Source organism: Salmo salar, chromosome ssa09, assembly GCF_905237065.1.
Source record: "Salmo salar chromosome ssa09, Ssal_v3.1, whole genome shotgun sequence".
Taxonomy (NCBI): Eukaryota; Metazoa; Chordata; class Actinopteri; order Salmoniformes; family Salmonidae; genus Salmo; species Salmo salar.
Genome location: NC_059450.1, coordinates 147841452 through 147860990, shown reverse-complemented (window position 1 = coordinate 147860990; position 19539 = coordinate 147841452). Strand labels below are relative to the sequence as shown.

The 19539-nt window shown below is 44.4% G+C and overlaps 1 protein-coding gene across 3 annotated transcripts in view; it reads right to left on the bottom strand.

The window, feature by feature from the left end:
• Nucleotides 1-19539, bottom strand: part of LOC106593519 (cGMP-dependent 3',5'-cyclic phosphodiesterase) — a 262404-nt gene that overhangs the window by 26994 nt on the left and 215871 nt on the right. For all 3 annotated transcript variants that reach the window (XM_045724806.1, XM_045724808.1, XM_045724807.1), the window contains exons 6-12: nucleotides 15699-15754; nucleotides 15035-15094; nucleotides 12199-12349; nucleotides 11659-11711; nucleotides 9704-9778; nucleotides 9497-9538; nucleotides 9297-9365 (exon numbers count right to left, since the gene is read on the bottom strand). In XM_045724806.1, coding sequence (XP_045580762.1) covers nucleotides 9297-9365; nucleotides 9497-9538; nucleotides 9704-9778; nucleotides 11659-11711; nucleotides 12199-12349; nucleotides 15035-15094; nucleotides 15699-15754 — 506 coding nt within the window. The remainder of the gene's footprint in view (nucleotides 1-9296; nucleotides 9366-9496; nucleotides 9539-9703; nucleotides 9779-11658; nucleotides 11712-12198; nucleotides 12350-15034; nucleotides 15095-15698; nucleotides 15755-19539) is intronic.

Genomic DNA, 19539 nt, shown 5'->3' with positions numbered 1-19539 from the left:
CGTTTGGGTAGTGGCTGGTTACAGTACTGTGAGACTCAGGCTCGTGCCCGCGTCGACAGAATGCTTTGTTTTCTTTCGTCTGTTTACCTAAACGCAGATTCCCGGTCAGAATATTATCGCTTTTTTACGAGAAAAATGGCATAAAAATTGATTTTAAACAGCGGTTGACATGCTTCGAAGTACAGTAATGGAATATTTAGAAATATTTTGTCACGAATTGCGCCATGCTCGTAACCCTGATTTACCATTTAGGATAGTGTCTAGAACGCACGAACAAAACGCCGCTATTTGGATATAACGATGGATTATTTTGGACGAAACCAACATTTGTTAATGAAGTAGCAGTCCTGGGTGTGCATTCTGACGAAGACAACAAAGGTAATCAAACTTTTGTAATAGTAAATCGGAGTTTGGTCAGGGCTAAACTTGGTCGGTGTCTAAATGGCTAGCCGTGATGGCTGGGCTATCTACTGAGAATATTGCAAAATGTGCTTTCACCGAAAAGCTATTTTAAAATCGGACATATCGAGTGCATAGAGGAGTTCTGTATCAATAATTCTTAAAATAATTGTTATGTTTTTTGTGAACGTTTATCGTGAGTAATTTAGTAAATTCACCGGATGTTTGCGGGGGGTATGTTAGTTCTGAACGTCACATGCTAATGTAAAAAAGCTGTTTTTTGATATAAATATGAACTTGATTGAACAAAACATGCATGCATGGTATAACATAATGTCCTAGGGTTGTCATCTGATGAAGATCATCAAAGGTTAGTGCTGCATTTAGCTGTGGTCTTGTTATTTGTGACATTATATGCTAGCTTGAAAAATGGGTGTCTGATTATTTCTGGCTGGGTACTCTGCTGACATAATCTAATGCTTTGCTTTCGCTGTAAAGCCTTTTTGAAATCGGACAGTGTGGTTAGATTAACGAGAGTCTTGTCTTTAAAATGCTGTAAAATAGTCATATGTTTGAAAAATTTAAGTTTTCAGATTTTAGAGGAGTTTGTATTTCGCGCCACGCCCATCATTGGATATTGGAGCAGGTGTTCCGCTAGCGGAACGTCTAGATGTATTAAATGTCTTGGGACGGCCTAGTCAAAGCCCAGACCTCAATCCAATTGAAAATCTGTGGTATGACTTAAAGATTGCTGTGCATCAGCGGAACCCATCCAACTTGAAGGAGATGGAGTAGTTTTGCCTTGAAGAATTGTAAAAAATCTCAGTGGCTAGATGTGCCAAGCTAATAGAGACATATCCCAAGAGACATGCAGCTATAATTGCTGCAAAAGGTGGCTCTACAAAGTTTTGACTATGCAAGCTCAAGTTTTCCGTTTTTTTTTGTCAGATTTCTTATTTGTTTCACTATAAAAAATATTTAGCATCTTCAAAGTGGTAGGCATGTTGGTTAAATCAAATGATACAAACCCCCCCAAAAATCTATTTTAATTCCAGGTTGCTAATACCTTCGCAAGCCACTGTAAGGTGTGCAGAGACCATCGCATTAAATAATAGTAAAGGGTCTGTTATCCCTCCACCTTTGACCCTGTTCCTCCTTGTTAGCTAAATAGCCAACTTTGCCTGAGCAAACAGAAAATTCAACAACACACATTTGGCTTTTTCTTTATTCGAACAGCAAACTCCACCCCAACCTCTCACAGACATTCCAACAGAGACATTAATGGCATTAACCTGGCGCACACAGAAAACACCTCCCCAGTAATCTCTCCAGGAGCCTAAGATACGTCATTCCTGTTTGCTGTGCAAGGACTTCCAGGTTTTCCACCCCTCCTCCCCCAGCAGCCGCAGGTCACCCAGCCTTAGTAAACCTGCTGCCATCAGTCGCCTCTGCAGGGTGGCCAACTGAACCGATCTAAAAAGGATAGATGGATTGTGGAAGATAGGCTCCTCCCACAGCCCAGGCTCCACATCCCCTTCTCATGTGGGCCTTAGCAGCTGCCAGGCCCTCATCACCGCAGAGTAAAGATCAGAGACTTGATGTACTCAGCCTCTCCAGCCTCATAAGGAACAGCTGCCGGTCCAACCCTAATCTGCCAGCTCTCCTCAGCAGTGTGCATGCTGGTCCCCTCCAGCCAACATCAGTATGGTATAGCAGTCTCTGCGCCGCTTTTAGTCGGAATCTGCACTCTGCACTCCAGTTCCACCAGGCCCTGTCCTCCTTCATGGACAGACATATACAACACTGCCAGCCTCAGCCAGTGATGGCCCGACCTGAAAAAATCCACCAGCTTGCATTGCAAGCCTGCAAGCAGACAGGCAGGGGGGGTTGAGGACAGCCAGTTTATGCCACAGGGGGGATGCCACCAAGTTGTTGATTATCAGCACCCTCCCTCTATATGACACTTGGGATAGGAGCCACCTCCACCTGGCCAGTCTTAACACCACTGCCTGTGACAGCCCCTCCCAGTTCTTCCTGACCCACCTCTCTGAGCCCAGGTACAACCACAAAATGTTAAGCCCTTCACAACCCCACTGCAAACCCCCTGGAAGCAGAGGGGGGGGGCTATCCATCAATGCCCCACATAACAGAGCTTTGCTCTTGCCCCAGTTCACCTGAGCTGACGAAGCTCCCTCGTACACCTTCAGACTATTCTCTAGTGCCTGCATGTCCTGCCCATCACAGAAACGTAATCTGCATATGCCGACACTGCTATACTTGTCTACACACCTATGCCTGTCTGTATATAACTGCCCCGATAGAGGGCATCCTTGTCTAATGCCCCACCTCTCCCAGACTGGCCTACTGAGCCCCCCTCCCACCTTGATCATACATGATGCCCCAGCATACAATATCTTCACACAGGTCAAAAACCTTTCCCCAAACACAGACATCACATTAAACAGATACTCATGGTCCACTCTGTCAAAAGCCTTCTCTTGGTCTAAAGAGACCAGTCCAAAGTTCCCATTAGAAACTCTCGAACATGTCTCTGATTAAGAACAAGTTGTCCGTGATTGAGCATCCCGGTACACAATACGTCTGGTTCTTGGTTACTATAGAGACCAGATGGGGCTTCAGTCTCTTAGCGAGGACCTTGGCAAATAGCTTGTAGTCTGCACAGAGCAATTCCACAGGCCTCCAGTTCTTAAGTTCACACAAGTACCCTTTTTCAGGATGGAGAGTCAGAGCCGCCCGATGACAGCTCAACTCTCCTACCCCGATGCACTCACGCAACACGCAAAATAAGTCCAGTCCAATTATTCCCCAGAATGTTTTTATTAAACTCCACTGAGGGTCCATCGACATCTGGGTTACGGCCTCTGCCAGTTCATGGGACAACAGGGGAATGTCCATTTCATCCCTCTGTGCCAGAGAGAGCTTAGGAAGTTCTGCAAACAAAACCTGAGCACACATAGGATCACACAGTTCTGCCCTACACAACTCAGTATAAAACTCCACAGTCAGCATCTCCCCCACCACAGAGGTCACCCGCCCATCCGACAGCCATAGACAATGCATACCCTTGGCTTCACCATTCTGTATTTTACAAACCAAAGAAGAAGGAGTTGGCAGCATCCATCTCCTTGAGCATGGAGAACCTAGCTCTTACAAGTGCTGCCTTTGCTTTAACCTGGAAAAAGCTGCCCAGGTCCCTACATAATTCAGCTAAATTAGCCTGGAGGCCTACATTGCCTTTCCCCACCATCTCTACCTCCACCTCACTGATACTACGCTCTAGTTCCCACAATACTCTCCTAGCCTCTGAGGATGAGAGAGCTGTATACTGTTGACAGAAAAACCACATTTTCACTTTTCCCACATCCCACCATTGACTCAGAGAATAATACTCCTCTCTTTTCTGCCCCCATCTTTCCCAAAAAGTCTGGAAACCTGAGCAAAAGTGGCATCTTGTAAGAGCTTTACATTAAACTTCCAATAGGATGCCTGCTGAGGCCCTGGTGAAATAGACAGCCGTGCCATGGTTATGTGGTGCTCCAAGAATGGTAGCACCCAACAGCCTATTGCTGCAGTCACCCTAGCCCCAAAAACCTTCACCCATATATACTGTCTTATGTTGGAATGTCTAGTTCTCCAAACATCCACTTGGTCAAACGGATTAATGATGTCCCTTAACACCCCCACTGAGCCTGAATGAGGCTCCTCCTCATTTCTGTCTTTCGTAAAATCCATGGTACAGTTCCAGTCCCTGCTGACCACCAGCGTCTCCTCAGGTTCTACCTGTGGGAGTTCCTGTCTAAGACACCCAAACAAAAGCCCCCTCTCTCTCTCCCTGTGTTAGGCGCATACATAAAACCCCTGTTGTTCATTTCTGCTTTTACTATAAGCAATCTAGTCCCCTAGCCTCCCCTTTGAGGGGCACATTTTAATGGCCAGATCCGGTGTAAAAAGGACTGCCACCCCTGCACTAACATTTGTTCCATGGCTCAGCATACTTGCCTCTTTCCACCAGAGCCCCAAGTCAACTTCATTCACCACATCACTATGCGTCTCCTGCAGAAACAACACCTGTACTTTTTTTTGTTTTACATACTCACCCAACAGACTCCTCTTTTCCTGCATCTATGGCGCCATTTATATTAAGCGAGCCTACCCAAAGAGTCTCCATAAGAAGTGGGAGAAAAGCCAGCAAAGTAAGAGACCAATAGTAAGACCCCAACTCACTTCCTCAACCTAAACCGTTTCCTGGGTGAGAGGACACCATGCCCCTCATTTTTCCTAGCGTGTTGTACTGATCTTATAAACTTTCCTGGATCACAAAAAAAAGACTTCACAATTAACCTTTCTCCCTTTAGTCTCATTCAGTAACCTTGACAGTTCCCTCACTGTGTACTTTGACCCCTCTGCCTGAGTGGCTGTCAGCTCTGGACCCATTGAGGAGGAGTCTGAAAAGAAAGCCTCATCATCATCCTCTTCCTCAGACTCACCTTCTTCCTCCTTATCTCCATCTCCTATCCTGACCACCTGCCCTTTCTCTCTAGTCGGGGCCTCCCTCCCAGCACCAGGCAAAGGTTCCTTGTTGCCTTTGACCACATCAGCTTCTCCTCTCCCACTTCCTTTCTTCTCCCCCTTTTTCCTCTTCTGCATGACACCCTCCTCCTCCCCCCTAGTCTCTTACATTTCCCCACTATACTCTCTTCATCCCAGCCACATCTACACCACCATCCATGACATGACTAGACCCAGCCTCATCTACACCACCATCCATGACATGACTAGACCCAGCCTCATCTACATCACCATCCATAGCATGACTAGACCCAGCCTCATCTACACCACCATCCATGACATGACTAGACCCTGCCTCATCTACACCACCATCTATAGCATGACTAGGCCCAGTCTCATCCACATCACCATCCATAACCTGACTAGACCCAGCCTCATCTACACCACCATCTATAGCCTGATTAGGCCCAGCCTCATCTACACCACCATCTAAAGCAGGCCTGGGCAATTACACTACTCAAAAAAATTAAGGGAACACTAAAATAACACATCCTAGATCTGAATGAATGAAATAATCTTATTAATAAATACCTTTTTCTTTACATAGTTGAATGTGCTGACAACAAAATCACACAAAAATAATACATGGAAATCCAATTTATCAACCCATGGAGGTCTGGATTTGGAGTCACACTAAAAATTAAAGTGGAAAACCACACTACAGGCTGATCCAACTTTGATGTAATGTTCTTAAAACAAGTCAAAATGAGGCTCAGTAGTGTGTGTGGCCTCCACGTGCCTGTATGACCTCCCTACAACACCTGGGCATGCTCCTGATGAGGTGGCGGATGGTCTCCTGAGGGATCTCCTCCCAGACCTGGACTAAAGCATCCGCCAACTCCTGGACAGTCTGTGGTGCAATGTGGCGTTGGTGGATGGAGCGAGACATGATGTCCCAGATGTGCTCAATTGGATTCAGGTCTGGGGAACGGGCAGGCCAGTCCATAGCATCAATGCCTTTCTCTTGCAGGAACTGCTGACACACTCCAGCCACATGAGGTCTAGCATTGTCTTGCATTAGGAGGAACCCAGGGCCAACCGCACCAGCATATGGTCTCACAAGGGGTCTGAGGATCTCATCTCGGTACCTAATGGCAGTCAGGCTACCTCTGGCGAGCACATGGAGGGCTGTGCGGCCCCCCAAAGAAATGCCACCCCACACCATGACTGACCCACCGCCAAACCGGTCATGCTGGAGGATGTTGCAGGCAGCAGAACGTTCTCCACGGCATCTCCAGACTCTGTCACATCTGTCACATGTGCTCAGTGTGAACCTGCTTTCATCTGTGAAGAGCACAGGGCACCAGTGGCGAATTTGCCAATCTTGGTGTTCTCTGGCAAATGCCAAACGTCCTGCACGGTGTTGGGCTGTAAGCACAACCCCCACCTGTGGACGTCGGGCCCTCATACCACCCTCATGGAGTCTGTTTCTGACCGTTTGAGCAGACACATGCACATTTGTGGCCTGCTGCAGGTCATTTTGCAGGGCTCTGGCAGTGCTTCTCCTGCTCCTCCTTGCACAAAGGTGGAGGTAGCGGTCCTGCTGCTGGGTTGTTGCCCTCCTACGGCCTCCTCCACGTCTCCTGATGTACTGGCCTGTCTCCTGGTAGCGCCTCCATGCTCTGGACACTACGCTGACAGACACAGCAAACCTTCTTGCCACAGCTCGCATTGATGTCCCATCCTGGATGAGCTGCACTACCTGAGCCACTTGTGTGGGTTGTAGACTCCGTCTCATGCTACCACTAGAGTGAAAGCACCGCCAGCATTCAAAAGTGACCAAAACATCAGCCAGGAAGCATAGGAACTGAGAAGTGGTCTGTGGTCACCACCTGCAGAACCACTCCTTTATTGGGGGTGTCTTGCTAATTGCCTATAATTTCCACCTGTTGTCTATTCCATTTGAACAACAGCATGTGAAATTTATTGTCAATCAGTGTTGCTTCCTAAGTGGACAGTTGGATTTCACAGAAGTGTGATTGACTTGGAGTTACATTGTGTTGTTTAAGTGTTCCCTTTATTTTTTTGAGCAGTGTATTTCCATGGAGGGCCACATTAGAATATATTTTTGCCATCATGGGCCAGAATCATATTACAGGATTATACATCATGTGTATGACTGTGTTGACAGCTATATCTGCTGTAAATCACGTCCAGATATGCTACTTATTTTACTTTTTTAACATACACTGTGCATTCAGCACCTCGGAGAGAACCCTTGTTAACGGGTTGCACAAAACACAAGAAAGAGAGAGAGCTCTACATTACATTTAAACTACAGTGTGAGGAGTGAAGTCTCTGATGGGCATTGACTAGAGCAGTGAAGTCAGGTATAGTTTCTGACGTCGCTATGAGCAGGATTACTGAGAGGTGAGAGTCAGTAAGAGATGATCTGTGTCTTGACTTGTTATATTTCATCACTGAAAATGTCTGTTCACATTCATCAAAGCAGGTTGACCCAAACTGTACAAACATCTTCTGAGCATGACTCCTAATCTTTGGAAAGTTTTATTCATCGAGAGATGCATAGAACCTTGTCAGTGACATTGTTTGGAATAGTTCTCCAATCACTGCATCAGACTGAAGATGGATAAGCTCAAGTTGCAGGTCAGTGGGAGTGTTATCCACATTGAAGGTGAAAGCAGAGGAAACCAACAGCATGTCATTTTCCAAAACTTTTTTCCCCAAAATGTTTCCCTTGAAGGCTTTGACAAGGCTGTACATCTGATGTGCAAAAAGTCCTTTCCCTTGTAGTTTGGAATTCAGTTCATTCATGAGGCCATGATGTCCACGGTGAAGGCAAAATCAGACAACCATTCTTTATCTTGCAGTTGAGGGAAATCCACATATTTTCCTTTCATTTGCAAAAACTCTGCAATCTCAGACTTCAGGTCTCACACCCTTTTAAGCACTTTTCCCAAACGTGTTTGTGTGGTAGGGGAGATCTCCATGACCCGACTCTGTCTCTTCCAACAGTGAGACAAACTGTCTGTGGTTTAAAGATTTTGCTCTTATGAAGTTTACCACTTTAGTGAATGTATCCACAACATGGCTCATTTTCAGAACACATTTACAGAGCACCTCCTGATGAATAATGCAATGCAGGAAAATAACTTTCTGATCTGGGTTCAGCTCAGCTACTTGATCTTGTATGCATTTCAAAAGGCCAGGTTTTTTCCTGTCAAGTTTGGGGACCCATCAGTGGTCACACTGGATAACTTTTCAAAACTCAGTCCCAGCTTTGCCACACACTTATTAACCTCCTCCAATAAATCTTTCCCTGTGGTTGTGCTCTTCATTGACTGCACTGAAGCTCCTCTGGAATTTCAGTCTGGGGTTCTGGGGTTCTGGGGTTTTGGGGTTTTGGGGTTCTGGGGTTTTGGGGTTTTGGGGTTCTGGGTTTTGGGGTTCTGGGGTTCTGGGGTTTTGCCTCGTAAGAATATCAACAACTGTGCCGTGTCGCGTTCATCACTGCTCTCATCCAGGGCCAAGGAGAAATAGGTGAAATCCTTTACCTTGTCTTTCAACTGTTGATCCATATTCTCTAGCGTTGTCCTTGACACGCTGTGTTACTGTTCGTCTTGACAGGGAAACACTTTCAAACAACATTTTGTTGTCGGGGCAAAGTATTGCTGCAGAGTCAATTTAACATTCTTTAATGAATTCACCCACAGCGAATGGCTTGCTATATTTAGCAATTTTGTGGGACAGTACATAGCTAGCTCTCACAATTCCGTCGTTTGCTGAATGCAGTTTTGTGAAAAGTCCATGCTGCTTTTGCAACTGAGAAAGCAACTCTATCGATGAACTTGCCCTCTGCTCAGAAGACATATTCCTATATTTCTCTGCATGCTTCGTCTGGAAGGGCCGGGACAAGTTGTACTCTTTCAGCACACAGCTTTCCCTGATACCTCAATAAATAAATATTTCGATGTCCACTCTTGCTGGAACACCCTACATTCATTGTCTACTTTCCTTTTCTTTGAAATCTATGAAAAATTCATTTTTGCACAATAAGTAAGGATAGAGCCCTCCACGTGACAAGTCAACTACAAAACACTCCCAGCATACACACACAGAGAGAGAGAGAGAGAGAGAGAGAGAGAGAGAGAGAGAGAGAGAGAGAGAGAGAGAGAGAGAGAGAGAGAGAGAGAGAGAGAGAGAGAGAGAGAGAGAGAGAGAGACACACAGAGAGACACAGAGAGACACAGAGAGACACAGAGAGAGAATTAGGATCTGGCTGGACTGCCTCCACATCGATCCACATGGCAAGATGCTTTTCACGGTCTAGGATCAAGGTCACTCACCGCAGTGACATCCTGAAGTGTGATGGATTTCTTCTTCTCCACTACTTGCCCAAAGCGCCCAAACGTCAGCTAGAAGAAGAGGTATACATGATCACTTAGCCTCTTGCCTCATAATTTCCCCAGGTCAAAGTCTAATTTGAATGAAATGCTTAGGGACAGTAACAGGGGTCATTAGTCAGGAGTTAGGGGTCTTCACTAACAGGGAAGCTGATCTCCTCCTCTAGAACTTTGTCTCCAACCACCTGAGGAGGATAGAGGTCAGAGGTTAGATTCCTTAGGGACCGTTCTAATGGAGGAATACCCTGTTATCAGACTGTCGTCGCATTAAAACAGACATATATTTTATTTATTTATTCATTGAATCTTTATTTTAGCAGGGAGGAATCCCATCTTTTACGAGCACGTACCTGACAGAAGAGCTGGTGGTTGTCCTCAGACACCAGTAAGAGACAGCAGCACTGAGACTGGGTCTGCTGCTGCAACTGAGGAGACAAAACAACCAGTACATGACCAATAATACATACACATTACCTCATCAATGCACGACGAATAATAAATACACATTACATCATCAGTGCACGACGAATAATAAATACACATTACGTCATCAATGCACGACGAAAAACAAATACACATTATCTCATCAATACATAATTATTTAATTATATCAGTCCATCAAAGCAGAGACAGTCTCTTAATCAGAAATCAATCAGTCCATCCATGCCTGTTAAGGCCCACCCAGATGTATTGTGTCTCTCTAACTCTACTGAACAGCAAGAAGCTACACTACCTCCAACTTCCCACTGAGAGAAATATCAGCATCTAATTAATACACACACACACACACACACACACACACACACACACACACACACACACACACACACACACACACACACACACACACACACACACACACACACAGTTTGCTGTGTATAATTTGTGTGTGTGTGTGTGTGTGTGTGTGTGTGTGTGTGTGTGTGTGTGTGTGTGTGTGTGTGTGTGTGTGTGTGTGTGTGTGTGTGTGTGTGTGTGTGTGTGTGTGTGTGTGTGTGTGTGTGTGTGTTCTCTGGTATATCTAAAAATGTTGTTTGTAGAGGAACAGCCATGGTTGTGATAATGGTTGTAGTGGAACAGTCATGGTTGTGGTAATGGTTTTAGTGGAACAGCCATGTTGTGGTAATGGTTGTAGAGGAACAGCCATGTTGTGGTAATGGTTGTAGAGGAACAGCCATGTTGTGGTAATGGTTGTAGAGGAACAGCCATGTTGTGGTAATGGTTGTAGAGAAACAGTCATGTTGTGATAATGGTTGTAGAGGAACAGCCATGGTGTGGTAATGGTTGTAGTGGAACAGCCATGTTGTGGTAATGGTTTTAGTGGAACAGCCATGTTGTGGTAATGGTTGTAGTGGAACAGCCATAGTAATGGTTGTAGTGGAACAGCCATGGTAATGGTTGTAGAGGAACAGCCATGTTGTGGTAATGGTTGTAGAGGAACAGCCATGTTGTGGTAATGGTTGTAGAGGAACAGTCATGTTGTGATAATGGTTGTAGTGGAACAGCCATGGTTGTGGTAATGGTTGTAAAGGAACAGCCATGTTGTGGTAATGGTTGTAGAGGAACAGTCATATTGTGATAATGGTTGTAGTGGAACAGCCATGGTTGTGATAATGGTTGTAGAGGAACAGCCATGTTGTGATAATGGTTGTAGAGGAACAGCCATGGTTGTGATAATGGTTGTAGAGGAACAGCCATGTTGTGATAATGGTTGTAGAGGAACAGCCATGTTGTGATAATGGTTGTAGTGGAACAGCCATGGTTGTGGTAATGGTTGTAGAGGAACAGACATGGTTGTGGTTGTAGAGGAACAGCCATGTTGTGATAATGGTTGTAGAGGAACAGCCATGGTTGTGATAATGGTTGTAGAGGAACAGCCATGTTGTGATAATGGTTGTAGAGGAACAGCCATGTTGTGATAATGGTTGTAGTGGAACAGCCATGGTAATGGTAATGATTGTCGTGGAACAGCCATGTTGTGATAATGGTTGTAGTGGAACAGCCATGGTAATGGTTGTAGAGGAACAGCCATGGTTGTGATAATGGTTGTAGTGGAACAGCCATGGTAATGGTAATGGTTGTAGTGGAACAGCCATGGTGTGGTAATGGTTGTAGTGGAACAGCTATGTTGTGGTAATGGTTGTAGTGGAACAGCCATGGTTGTGATAATGGTTGTAGAGGAACAGCCATGTTGTGGTAATGGTTGTAGTGGAACAGCCATGTTGTGGTAATGGTTGTAGTGGAACAGCTATGGTGTGTGTGTGTGTTCATGTGTACAGGGTAGTATGACATCTCCAGTACTTACATAATTGATGACTTTAAGCTGAAGAGTAGTTGCATCAAGGTCATACAGCTCACCTGAGAGAGAGAGAGAGAGAGAGAGAGCGAAAGAGAAAATGTGTAATAAACCAGGAAGGGTTAGGGAGGGGCAGAAGAGACAGAAACGAGAGCAATGAAGGGAGTGTGTGTCTGTGTGTACAGAATATACTGCAGTACGCTTGGGCAACAGCTAGTCAGTTTTATTATGCAAGACTTTCTACGCAGCGTTTTAGGAAAGCTGGAAAATGTCCGTGTTTACCGTGTTTTCACACTCCTGTTGTTGTTCACAGGTTTATTCCTCTTTTGACAGATGCATCCAATATAAATTCATAGACTTTTTATTTTATATTACCATTATCGGACCCAAGCGAGAAGTGTGTGTGTGTGTGTGTGTGTGTGTGTGTGTGTGTGTGTGTGTGTGTGTGTGTGTGTGTGTGTGTGTGTGTGTGTGTGTGTGTGTGTGTGTGTGTGTGTGTGTGTGTGTGTGTGTGTGTGAGAGGTCTCTGTGTGGTTGCTAGGTGGTTACCGCATAGCTGTAGAATCTTGCGGTCCAGGTCACAATAGTCTGTGGGTTCAGGCCGGAGCAGTGCATTGTGGGACTGGATCGGTGATAGGCTGACGAGAGACTTCTGATTGGCCGACTGTAGGGTCCATACCCTCCTACACGCTACAGCAGCCTACGTACACACACACACACACACACACACACACACACACACACACACACACACACACACACACACACACACACACACATGCGTCAGGGGACTGTAATGTAACCTATTACTACACAGCTATAAAACAGATCAACAAAACAGTTCAATAGAAAAATCTGGCCTTACAATACACCAATAGACTTACTGCTTCTGAGCTGCCCACACAGCTTCACAAAGACTGTGTGTGTCTCTATGGGAGTCTCTGTTAGAGGTCGACCGATTATGATTTTTCAATGCCGATACCGATAATTGGAGGACCAAAAAAGCCGATTCCGATTAATCGGCCGATTTTTTAATTTTTTTATTTGTAATAATGACAATTACAACAATACTGAATGAACACTTATTTTAACTTAATATAATACATAAATACTATCAATTTACCCTCAAATAAATAATGAAACATGTTCAATTTGGTTTAAATAATGCAAAAACAAAGTGTTGGAGAAGAAAGTAAAAGTGCAATATGTGCTATGTAAAAAAGCTAACATTTAAGTTGCTTGCTCAGAACATGAGAACATATGAAAGCTGGTGGTTCCTTTTAACATGAGTCTTCAATATTCCCAGGTAAGAAGTTTTAGGTTGTAGTTATTGTAAGAATTATAGGACTATTTCTCTCTATACGATTTGTATTTCATATACCTTTAACTATTGGATGTTCTTATAGGCACTTTAGTATTGCCAGTGTAACAGTATAGCTTCCGTCCCTCTCCTCGCTCCTACCTGGGCTCGAACCAGGAACACATCGACAACAGCCACCCTCGAAGCAGCATTACCCATGTAGAGCAAGGGGAACAACCACTCCCAAGTCTCAGAGAGAGTGACGTTTGAAACGCTATTAGCGCGCACCCTGCTAACTAGCTAGCCATTTCACATCGGTTACACCAGCCTAATCTCGGGAGTTGATAGGCTTGAAGTCATAAACAGCTCAATGCTTGAAGAATTGCGAAGAGCTGCTGGCAAAACGCACGAAGGTGATGTTTGAATTAATGCTTACGAGCCTGCTGCTGCCTACCATCGCTCAGTCAGACTGCTCTATCAAATATCAAATCATAGAGTTAATTATAACATAATAACACACAGAAATACGAGCCTTTGGCCATTAATATGGTCGAATCCAGAAACTATCATTTCGAAAACAAAAAGTTTATTATTTCATTGAAATACGGAACCGTTCTGTATTTTATCTAACGGATGGCATCCCTAAGTCTAAATATTCCTGTTACATTGCACAACCTTCAATGTTAAGTCATAATTATGTACAATTCTGACAAATTAATTACGGCCTTTGTTAGGAATAAATGGACTTCACACAGTTCGCAATGAGCCAGGCGGCCCAAACTGCTGTATATACCCTGACTGCTTGCACGGAAGGCAAGAGAAGTGACACAACTTCCCTAGTTATAAGAAATTCATGTTAGCAGGCAATATTAACTAAATATGAGGTTTAAAAATATATACTTGTGTATTGATTTTAAAGAAAGGCATTGATGTTTATGGTTAGGTACATTGGTGCATCGATTATATGCAACGCAGGACACGCTAGATAAACTAGTAATATCATCAACCATGTGTAGTTAACTAGTGATTATGTTAAGGTTGATAGTTTTTTATAAGATAAGTTTAATGCTAGCTAGCATCTTACCTTGGCTTCTTGCTGCCCTCACGTAACAGGTAGTCAGCCTGCCACGCAGGGTCCTCGTGGAGTGCAATGTAAGGCAGGTGGTTAGAGCGTTGGACTAGTAACCGGAAGGTTGCAAAAACGAATCCCAGAGGTGACAAGGTAAAAATCTGTTGTTCTGCCCCTGAACAAGGCAGTTAACCCCCGTTCCTAGGCCGTTATTGAAAATGAGAATGTGTTCTTAATCTGACTTGCCTAGTTAAATAAAGGTGAAACAAATATATAAAAATAATAATCATCGGCAAATCGCTGTCCAAAAATACCGATTACCGATTGTTATGAAAACTTGAAATCTTCCCTAATTAATCGGCCATTCCGATTAATCGGTTGACCTCTAGTCTCTGTGGGAGTCTCTGTGGGAGTCTCTGTGGGAGTCTCTGTGGGAGTCTCTGTGGGAGTCTCTGAGGGAGTCTCTGAGGGAGTCTCTGTGGGTATTATTCTGTGGGTGTCTCTGTGGGTATTATTCTGTGGGTGTCTCTGTGGGTATTATGCTGTGGGAGTCTGTGTGGGAGTCTATGAAAAAGACACTTGAAATATCTGAATTAAATAGAAGCTTTGCTTAACCTAAGTCTCTGTGGGAGTCTCTGTGGGTGTTATTCTGTGGGAGTCTCTGTGGGTGTCTCTGTGGGAGTCTCTGTGGGAGTCCCCGTGGGAGTCTCCGTGGATATTATTCTGTGGGAGTCCCTGTGGGAGTCTCTGTGGGAGTCTCTGTGGGTATTATTCTGTGGGTGTCTCTGTGGGAGTCTCTGTGGGTGTCTCTGTGGGAGTCTCTGTGGGTATTATTCTGTGGGTGTCTCTGTGGGAGTCTCTGTGGGTGTCTCTGTGGGAGTCTCTGTGGGAGTCCCCGTGGGTATTATTCTGTGGGAGTCCCTGTGGGAGTCTCTGTCGGTATTATTCTGTGGAAGTTTCTGTGGTTGTCTCTGTGGGAGTCTCCGTGGGTATTATTCTGTGGGTGTGTTTCTTACATGTTTTTCCAGAGTGTTGAGGTGTTGTTCGTCTTGATCACTCAGCGGTTTACAGCCCACCTATGACAGAGTGAGACTGATAAATCTGGTTCTGTGGTGTTATAGTCTCTCGTACCAGCCCACCTATGACAGAGCAGAGCACTGCATGATAGAGACAGTGACACAAACATCGGACCAGTGTGTGTATCCACTAAACTTGTACCTACCGTACCACTTAAAACTTAGCTCATCGGCCTAACACGCACGCACGTACGCACGCACGCACGCACACACACACACACACACATATATATAGAGTGAGTAATGTGTGATACAAATAGTGAGTGTCTAATATAATGATAAACCTCCTGTCAGCCCACTGACCCACATACCAATGACAAACAGACACTGTGTGTGTGTGTGTGTGTGTGTGTGTGTGTGTGTGTGTGTGTGTGTGTGTGTGTGTGTGTGTGTGTGTGTGTGTGTGTGTGTGTGTGTGTGTGTGTGTGTGTTTGTGTGTGTGTGTGTCTCTGGGAGGGGGGTTGCGTGTGTGTTTGTGTGTGTGGGGGGGGTTGTGTGTGTGTGTGTGTGTGTGTGTCTGGGGGGGGGGTTGTGTGTGTGTTTGTGTGTGTGGGGGGGTTGTGTGTGTGTGTGTTTGTGTGTGGGGGTGGGGTGGTTCACTCACCAGTAAGACTGAGATGGCCACACCCTGATCTTGGTCCAGCAGAGGAATTATCACAGCTGGAGAGAGAGACAGAGTACAACAGACCATGTGTTCACCCTGCACACCCTAATTGACAAACAAACAAACCAAAACAAAGGCAATGTCTACTCATGCTTTATTGATTTATAAAAAGCCTTTGACTCAATTTGGCATGAGGGTCTGCTATACAAATTGATGGAAAGTGGTGTTGGGGGTAAAACATACAATATTATAAAATCCATGTACACAAACAACAAGTGTGTGGTTAAAATAGGCAAAAAACACACACATTTCTTCCCACAGGGCCGTGGGGTGAGACAGGGATGCAGCTTAAGCCCCACCCTCTTCAACATATATATCAATGAATTGGCGCGGGCACTAGAACAGTCTGCAGCACCCGGCCTCTCCCTACTAGAATCTGAAGTCAAATGTCTACTGTTTGCTGATGATCTGGTGCTTCTGTCCCCAACCAAGGAGGTTCTACAGCAGCACCTAGATCTTCTGCAGAGATTCTGCCAGACCTGGGCCCTGACAGTAAATCTCAGTAAGACCAAAATAATGGTGTTCCAAAAAAAGTCCAGTCGCCAGGACCACAAATACAAATTCAATCTAGACACCGTTGCCCTAGAGCACACAAAAAACTATACATACCTCGGCCTAAACATCAGCACCACAGGTAACTTCCACAAAGCTGTGAACGATCTGAGAGACAAGGCAAGAAGGGAATTCTATGCCATCAAAAGGAACATAAAATTCGACGTACCAATTAGGATCTGGCTAAAAATACTTGAATAAGTTATAGAACCCATTGCCCTTTATGGTTGTGAGGTCTGGGGTCCGCTCACCAACCAAGAATTCACAAAATGTGACAAACACCAAATTGAGACTCTGCATGCAGAATTCTGCAAAAATATCCTCCGTGTACAACGTAGAACACCAAATAATACATGCAGAGCAGAATTAGGCCGATACCCGCTAATTATCAAAATCCAGAAAACAGCTGTTAAATTCTACAACCACCTAAAAGGAAGCGATTCCCAAACCTTCCGTAACAAAGCTCAACTACAAAGAGATGAACCTGGAGAAGAGTCCCCTAAGCAAGCTGGTCCTGGGGCTCTGTTCACAAACACAAACAGACCCCACAGAGCCCCAGGACTGCAGCACAATTAGACCTAACCAAATCATGAGAAAACAAAAAGAGAATTACTTGACACATTGGAAAGAATTAACAAAAAAACTGAGCAAACTAGAATGCTATTTGGCCCTAAACAGAGAGTACACACTGGCAGAATACATGAGCACTGTGACAGACCCAAACTTAAGGAAAGCTTTGAATATGTACAGACTCAGTGAGCATAGCCTTGCTATTGAGAAAGGCCACCTTAGGCAGACATGTCTCTCAAGAGAAGACAGGCTATGTGCACACTGCCCACAAAATGAGTTGGAAACTGAGCTGCACTTCCTAACCTCCTGCCCAATGTATGACCATATTAGAGACACATATTTCCCTCAGATTACACAGACCCACAAAGAATTCAAAAACAAACCCAATTTTGATAAACTCTCATATCTACTGGGTGAAATACCAGTGTTCCATCACAGCAGCAAGATTTGTGACCTGTTGCCACAAGAAAAGGCCAACCAGTGAAGAACAAACACCATTGCAAATACAACCCATATTTATGCTTATTTATTTTCCCTTTTGTACTTTAACCATTTGTACATCGTTACAACACTGTATATAGACATAATATGACATTTGTAATGTCTTTATTCTTTTGAAACTTCTGTATGTGTAGTCTTTATTGTTAATTTTTATTGTTTATTTCACTTTTGTATATTATCTACCTCACTTGCTTTGGCAATGTTAACATATGTTTCCTATGCCAATAAAACCCCTTGACAGACAGACAGACAGACAGACAGACAGACAGACAGACAGACAGACAGACAGACAGACAGACAGACAGACAGACGGACAGACAGACAGACAGAGAGAGAGAGAGACAGACAGACAGAGACGGAGAGAGACGGAGTGAAACGGAGAGCGAGAGACAGACAGAGAGAGCGAGAGAGAGAGACAGAGAGAGAGACAGAGAGACAGAGAGTGAGAGACAGACAGAGAGAGCCAGAGACAGAGAGAGAGAAGCAGACAGAGAAGGAGACAGAGAGAGAGACAGAGACAGAGAGAGAGACAGAGACAGAGAGAGAGAGAGAGAGAGAGAGAGAGACAGAGACAGAGAGAGAGAAAGAGAGAGAGAAAGAGAGAAAGAGAAAGAGAATATACAAGGTCTATACAAGGCTCTTTGGCCTATACAAGGCTCTTTGGCCCAAAGAGCAGGAACCCAGACTTCATCAAATAAATTGGAAATACCGACATTGTCATCCTACAAGAAACCTGGTATAGAGGAGACGGACCCACTGGTTGCCCTCTAGGTTACAGAGAGCTGGTAGTCTCATCCACCAAACTACCAGGTGTAAAACAGGGAAGAGACTCAGGGGGTATGCTAATTTGGTATAGAGCAGACCTAACCCACTCTATTACATTAGTCAAAACAGGAACATTTTACATCTGCCAAGAAACTAATTAGGGCAATTAGCTCAACACAGAAAAATGTCCTCCTGTATGCTACCTATATCCCCCCACTAGAATCCCCATACTTTAATGAAGACAGCTTCTCCATCCTGAAGGGGGAGATTAACCATTTCCAGGCCCAGGGATATGTACTAGTCTTGCCAGAACTGGACAAGAACCTGACACCCTCAGCACACAGTGGGACAAACACCTACCTGGAGGTGACAGCGTTCCCTCCCAAATATTTCCCCCTAGACACAACTATGACAACATAACCAACAACAACGGGTCACAACTCCTGCAGCTCTGTCCCACGCTGGGTATGTACATAGTCAATGATAGGCTTCGAAGGGACTCCTATGGTAGGTACACCTATAGCTCATCTCTTGGCAGTAGTACTGTAGAATACTTTATCACTGACCTCAACCCAGAGTCTCTCAGAGCGTTCAGTCAGCCCACTAACACCCCTATCAGATCACAGCAAAATCACAGTCTACTTGAACAGAGCAATACTCAGTCATGAGGCATCAAAGCCAAAGGAACTGAGTAATATTAAGAAATGCTATGGATGGAAGGAATGTAGTGTAGAAACCTACCAAAAAACTATTAGACAACAACGATTTAAATCCCCTTTAGACAACTTCCTGGAAAAAACATTTCACTATAATAGTGAAGAAGTTAACATGGCAGTGTATTTGACCATTCAGCTTCGCTATCAAATCAAAGAAATTCAAGCAGACAATGTAAGAAAATGAACAACAATGACAAATGGTTTGATGAAGAACGTAAAAACCTGAGAGAGAAATTGAGAAACCTGTCCAACCAAAAACATAGTCTACACCTTCACTAGAGTGAATCACTAAAACAATACAGACATACACTACGGAGAAAGAAGGAACAGCACGTCAGAAATCAGCTCAATGTAATTGAAGAATCCATAGAATCTAACCACTTCTGGGAAAATTGGAAAACTCTAAACAAACAACAACACGAAGAGTTATCTATCCAAAACAGAGATGTATGGATAAACCACTTCTCCAGTCTTTTTGGCTCTATAACAAAGAACAAACAGCAAAAACATATACATGATTAAAAACAAATCTTAGAATCAACTATTAAAGACTACCAGAACCCACTGGATTCTCCAATTACATTGAATGAACAACAAGACAAAATACAAACCCTCCAACCCAAAAAGGCCTGTGGGGCTGATGGTATCCTCAATGAAATTATAAAATATACAGACAA